Source organism: Camelina sativa, chromosome 7 (genome assembly GCF_000633955.1).
Source record: "Camelina sativa cultivar DH55 chromosome 7, Cs, whole genome shotgun sequence".
NCBI classification, from domain to species: Eukaryota; Viridiplantae; Streptophyta; class Magnoliopsida; order Brassicales; family Brassicaceae; genus Camelina; species Camelina sativa.
Window position 1 is genome coordinate 17481911 of NC_025691.1, and position 7052 is coordinate 17488962.

Consider the following 7052-nt stretch of genomic DNA (forward strand, 5'->3'; position numbering starts at 1 on the left):
TCACGGGAACGTAATTCATATGAATAAAAATCATAATTACATAATATTATTAATAAAAATAATCATGAGAAATACAGTAGAGAACAGTGGATATTTTGCAGTGCTTTTTTTTCCTTTTTCTTTTTTCCGACTACATTATATTACTTGGATGGCTTAAACCAAAAAGAGGCCATTGCACTCTGAAGATTTTGGTGGAATACTGATGAACACTCAAGGAAAATTCATTGGCAGAGTTGAGACAGATTGTGTTTACCTAAAGATTATGGTGGACTGGGTTTCAGAAACATTCAAGTGTTCAATCAAACATTATTAGCAAAACAAGCATGAAGATTACTTCAATCGCCAAACTGCCTACTTGCTAAACTTATAAAAAGTAGGTATTACAATGATTCCGGTTTTTTGGAGGCTTTTATGGGGAAGAGACCATCTTTTGCTTGGAGAAGCATCATGTTTGGACGAGAGTTGTTTGGAAAAAGGACTGCTAAAGAAAGTAGGAAATGGGGAAATAGTTAGCGTATGGATGGATAAGTGGATCCTAGATGATGAGTTTAGAGCGCCTTGGAGGAAAAATTTGTTCTTTGAGGTAGGGGTAAAGGTAAATGAGCTTATTGATGCCTCAACTGGTTACTGGGACCGGGAAATGCTTGAAGAACATTTTTTCCCACAGGATATAGCTAGAATAAGAGCTATCAAGCCTATTGTTTATCAACAGGATTTCTTTGCATGGAAGTTCAATAAAAGTGGAGACTTCTCAGTTAAATCTGCATATTGGTTAGCGGACCAAGAAAAAAGTGCCCATCTGATCAAAGAAGTCTCGACAAGACCATCTACGCTTGAGCTGAAAAAACTGGTATGGAGAATTCACACCGATCCAAAGCTAAAAATCTTTCTCTGGAAAGTCTTGTTAGGGGCTTTGCCATTAGCTGAAGCGCTAAATAGAAGAGGCATGGATATGGATAGTGTTTGTCAACTTTGTGGAGAGGAAGGTGAGTCCATAAATCATGTTTTCTTTACCTGTTCAGCGACCAGACAGATATGGACCTTATCCGATTACCCTTTTCCGTTGGAGGATTTTCAAAATGGATCGCTATATTCCAATATGTATCATCTTCTAGAGAACAGGAACAGTAAGGATTGGCCTACTGATTTGAGAAGGAGCTTCCTATGGATAATCTGGAGAATATGGAAACATAGAAATTCTCTGTTTTTCGATGGGGTTAGTTTTTCAGCTGCAGAAACAGTTGGAAAAATTAGAGAAGATGTTACAGAGTGGTTTGAGGCCCAAAGTGAAGAAAATAGAGGAAATGCAGAACATAACCAAAGGGAGGCAAATATGGTTGACAGAAGGGCACCGATGAAAGTGAAAGGGTGGGAAAAACCTCCACAAAATTGGTTAAAGTGTAATGTAGGTTCTTCTTGGTCGAAGAGAAACAAAATTGCAGGTGGAGCCTGGGTTTTTAGAGATGAAAAAGGGGAAGTTTTGTTGCATAGCCGAAGAGCTTTCGGAAGGATTGAGAATGCGGAAGATGCAAAGCTGCGTGTGGTTCTATGGACAATCGAAAGTATGAAAAGCCATAAGGTAACAAATGTTATTTTTGGTGTTCAAGATAAAGGGCTGGTACAAGCGGTGGAGAGACCAATTGCTTGGCCAAATTTCAAAGCTCAAGCTTTGGCCATAAGGAGTTTTTTGGGAAGATTGCAGTACTGGAGACTATGTATTGAAACAATAACATGTCACAGGGGACCTCAAATTACAATCGTACGTGGAAATGGGTCACCCAGCATGGATGGCTAAAGTCTTCGATGAGGAGAAAGCTTTGAACTTTCGGTTTGATGAGGATCTGTTTTATTAGGCAGGGTTGGTTATCTTTCTGAGCTGTTTCTTTTGTATATACCCTGTTTTGTGGATGGAGGGATTAGTTAGGAGAACTAACTGCGTAAAGGAGTGAGGGAGCTTGCAATGGGCTTTTTGTATATCATAGATGTGTATGTTGTGGGGCCTTAAAGGCCATAATTCAATATAAGACCAGATGACAAAAAAAAGGATGGCTTAAACCAGCTAGTATGAGAGGACATTGTTTACATCAAAAATATATTCTGATTGTTCGCGAACATTTTGCTCCAGCGAATGGCAATATGTTATTATAGCCAATATACAAGGAAAATTGCAAAACTGATACACTCTATGAATTTGCAAAGTACTTACTAACACCGACCTAAAACCATGCAAAGCCTAGAAAGCTCTAAGGTTTGTGATTCTCATGGTCAAGTGGATACTCGCGGGTTTCTTTCAACATGGAGTTAATAGATTCAGCTAGGTTTGATGTCATAATGTTGTACTAATTAAAAAAGATAATAAGTTTGTGACTATTTCCTAATATCCGCTTGCCAAAGATATTCTCCAAGTTTTCTGTTACCATCAGAGATTTCAGTGAACAAAAAAATCAAAAGAACTGGAATAAATGAAGAACCTCTAAAACATGTTTCCAGTTTTTTTACAAATGGAAAGTGCAAGTTCCATTATGAACAACTGGATAATTTTTTGAAAGTGCGGTTGCAACTAATGAAGCACGATCATACACAAAAACTAGATCCTTCTAATGAGGAATGATATTCTTCTAACATTTCTAAAACCAGTCTCATGATACATCATTTCATAATCAACTATATCAAAACTAATAGGGTACAAATTAAATTTTCCATCATGAGTTGAGGCAGCAAACAAAGTCGATATTAGAGTCATAATAAGTAGATTTTTATAGCAATAAGTGGTATGTACAAAAACTGTCACGAGATTAGAGATTAGTAAAGATGTATGCTTTGAGTGATTCTCTTTTTTGAAATAGTATTTGGTTTTAGTATTTCCAATTTATTTTGCAGCCCTATACAAAATGTAGAAGAAAAAACAGTTTAAAAAAATAGAGTATCTAATTTTTAAATGTTTTACTTTTTACAACTTTTCAAAAAAAAAATCCAAAATCTATATTTTGGGGTTTCTCCCTCAAACAATATTTGATCCATCAACATAAAAATCAGAATCTAAACAAATTACATTCAACGTTTTTTTTCCGGTCTAGTGTTCGAGTCAACTGGTCAGATGATAACTACTTCACTTATTAGATTAGTATTGGCCAGAACCAGACATTGCCCTTTACCATCTCACCACTAAGAGACTGAGACTCAATGAAAAATAGACACTATGTAACTTTATTGCATTAGAGGAGAGGACCTATACCTAGGTAAATAATGAGTCAAGGAACTAGAAATCAAAAACTAAAAACCACAAACAAAACCACTTAAAAATCTATAAACAATCATAGCGGTATTTTATGAAATATTTTTATGTTTTTTTGGTATTGATCAATATACATTTTAACATAATTGAAAAAAAAATTATTTGTTTGACGCCAAAGAATTGTTTAATTTATTGAGAGAAAAATTGTAAATTGGAATCCACCTATGCGAGTTTGTAGCTAGCTGATATTAAAAAAAATGTGCTTCATGTCCCTTCTATAGTACACAAACTATTGAATAATAAACACAAATATTGGTTTGGAGTTTGACATCATCATCCTCTACAATCTTTTGGAAAAAATGTAGAGAAGAGACTGAAGAGTGCATATAAGAGGGATTTCAGATGAACTAAGGAGGTTTGTTGAAAAGTTCACTTACTCTTCCATCTTCATCTCACAAAGCAACATGAGAATTTTCTATTGCTGCAAGAAACGTCTCTTCTATCTCTTTGATTAGTTTGAGTTTCACCTTTTGTAGTATTCGGTTCGTTTTGTCCAAAAAAAAAAAAAAAGTATTCGGTTCGTCACTCTGTTTTGGGCTTACCAATGTAAAATGTTTATGTTGTTGTCAAGTTTTTTTAAATACATTGTTGCTTATGTCTTTTGAATCCTTGAAATTTAGGATATGCATTCAATCAACTTTCTGTTTTTTTCTTGTCTTATGAGTGGGACAATTGCATTCTTTCTTTGCGTAGATCACTATACATTTTTTATGTAATTGACAATAAAAAAAGAAAAAATTGTTTGACTGACGAAAACAAGAAGCTAGGTGAACTGCTTCAGCTTTGTTTAGGTCGAGAGTTCATCAATATTCAGCTCTCGTTTGCTCTATTTCATAGTGAACTCTGTTTAGCTCTAATTGTCCTCCTATACCAAACTATTTTGTAAGCTTTTAAAATAATTTTACATTTCATCAAAACAAAATTGTTTAGTTTACTGGAAAAAAATATTGTTAATTGAACGTCAACCTATGAGATCTTCCAGCTAAACTCGATTTTGATATATGCGCTTCATGTTCCTCGTATATGGTACACAAACTATTATATAATTCAGTAATTCACACAAATACTATTTTAAAGTTCTAATTTTTTTTTAATCGTATGACGTAAGAAAATAGTTTAATGAGATGCATAACAATAATCATAGAAATATGGTTCTACCAACAACAAAAAAAAGGTCTTAAAAAGGTTTTATATTATCGTTGATCAAAACAACCACTCTTTAATAACTCTTGCTACCACTCACTTCATCACAATTTATCGAACATTTTGTACATAAGGATATTTTCTTCTTCTTTTTATTTGTCTTTTTCTATACAACAAATCTCCTTTTATTTGTCTATTTAAGATATCTGTATTTCTGAATTTTAAATTTTTTTTTAATGAACTTCTCACAGACAAACAAAAGACCTACCCAAATTTTTTTAATTTTTTTGGTCAACCCAAACCAAATCACACATTACAAAATAAAAAATCTCACACATCGAGAAATAATAAATATGATAAAGAACTGGATTTATGATTGAGTACAATCAAATCCAAGAATTTATTAGACTTTCCCACGTCTTTAACTTTCCCAATAAATAATCACACCAAAAAAAAAAAAACAAATTCCTAATAAATGAAAAAAATCAGGTGATACTTGTTTCACTCTATTATTATCATCATCAACCGTTGAACCTGTTAGACTCTAAAACCCGACTTTTGCAGTAATCCAACGGTTGTAATTTCTCCCCTCCAAACCACTACACCGCTAAATTCCAACCTATCCCCTCTTGACTCTGAATTTGATTCAACCAAAAAAAAAAAACATATTTTACTGCAATTTTCAGATTAATCGGAATAATGAATTTACAACCGTCGATCTAATCACGAGTGAGTGAGAGATCACACGAGAGTCTTCTGATACTGATTCCTTTTGTTAATAGATGTCGATTTCAAATGAAATCGAAACCGCCATTAACGAGCTTCCTCCTTATTCCTTTAAACGTATCAGTATCATCATCCTCAAACTCTGATGGAGACTCACCAACAACAACTACCACCTGCCGTTGAAACGCCCTTGTTGCACGATTCAAATCGGGATCAACCTCCGCCGGAGACCGACGGCGGAGGAGGAGGAGAGGGTGTTAATGACGACCTAGATATAACGCTGGAATGGTTAGAGACGTTTCTGACGCTGCTTGGGTTTAATCAGTCCTCTCCTCGGAGCCTTGTTTTGTCTTGGATCGTGTTTTTATCGATTGGTTTGGTGCTTCCGGTTACAGTGTTGGAGCTTGGTCATTGTTTAGGCTGTGAGAGGTATCAGTACAAGAGTTTCGAGCTCAACATCGTTGTTTCACAGGCCTTGTTGGCTGGAGTCTCTCTGCTTTGTGTTTCTCATAACTTGAGAAAACATGGGATTAGGAAGTTTTTGTTCGTTGATCAACTCAGTGGTCGTATGGGTCGTCTCAAGGCTCAATACATTCAGCAAATCTCGGTGATTCTTCCACTTTTTTGCTTCAAAGTTTGTATCTTTATGGAAATATTTGGAGATTTTTTCACTAAAGTAAGCATTTTTTTTATTTCTTGCTGTGTTGCAGAACTCTGTGAGGTTGCTTGCATTTTGGTCGCTACCATGTTTTGTGTTGAAAGCTGTTCGTGAGATCATACGGATGTATTACGTGCCTCATGACCAGCCTTGGCTATCTGTTGCGATTCTGTTTTGTATGATCTTGTCATGGACTTATTTAAGCACTATATTTCTAGCTGCTAGTGCCGTGTTTCATTTGGTATGCAACTTGCAAGTCATTCACTTTGAAGACTATGCAAAGCTCTTAGAAGGGGAGTCTGAAATCTCCCTTTTCATCTACGAGCATATGCGTTTGCGTCATTATCTTTCCAAAATAAGCCATAGGTTCCGCATCTTTCTGCTTCTACAGTTTCTTGTCGTCACAGCTAGCCAGTTTACTACACTTTTCCAGACCACTGCGTATAGCGGGCGTATCACGTATATCAACGGTGGTGATTTCGCGGTAAGTCAACCAACGTCTCTGCTTCTTCTTCGTTGTTATGTTCTTATTTGGTGAGGTTTAAGAAGCTTGGAACATGATATATGCAGGTCTCGGCTGTAGTCCAAACCGTTGGAATAATTTTGTGTCTGCACGCAGCAACAAAAATTTCTCACAGAGCTCAAGCAATAGCATCAGTTGCAAGTAGATGGCATGCCATGATGTCTTGTTCGTCTACAGATTCAACTCAGATAAGGACTTCTCCTAGTGGAGTTCACTTGGAGGCCACCACGAATCCACCGCTCTCCTTTCCAATATCCCGTTCAGAAAGTGATGTGGAATCAATGGATCACTATATGAGGATGCCTGCTCCTAACCACTTTCCTTCTTACATGTCCATGTCCTCCTACCACAAAAGACAAGCTTTCGGTGAGTATTGTTTCGCCCTCTTTTTACTTTTTATCATTTTCACCAAACTTGAAATGGTGATAGCTGATTAGATGATTGTTGCAGTGTTGTATTTGCAGATGAATCCAGGTGGGATAACTATATTTGGGTGGACAGTAGACAGGCATTTGATAAACACAATATTCTTCATTGAGCTTTCTCTGGTTACCTTTGTTCTTGGTAAAACTGTAGTTTTCGGTACCGAATGACAAGAAAAGGTCTTTTTACTCTTTGCCATATAGAGTGATTTCTTAAATTGATTTGGAGATGATACTTTTGCATGAGCGTCTCTTAATTTGATATCTTTCTCTTAAAGAGTGACA

The 7052-nt window shown here is 35.9% G+C and overlaps 1 protein-coding gene across 3 annotated transcripts in view; it reads left to right on the top strand.

The window, feature by feature from the left end:
- The window catches only part of LOC104701362, a 3725-nt gene continuing 1667 nt past the window's right edge, over positions 4995-7052 (top strand). Inside the window, exons 1-4 of one of the 3 annotated variants that reach the window (XM_019227678.1) lie at positions 4995-5771; positions 5875-6306; positions 6393-6711; positions 6810-6883. In XM_019227678.1, the coding sequence (XP_019083223.1) occupies positions 5310-5771; positions 5875-6306; positions 6393-6711; positions 6810-6883 (1287 nt within the window). In that variant the 5' untranslated portion in view covers positions 4995-5309. Of the gene's footprint in view, positions 5772-5874; positions 6307-6392; positions 6712-6795; positions 7045-7052 lie in introns of those variants that run through there. The other 2 variants (XM_010417033.2, XM_010417034.2) reach the window with 2 other exon arrangements.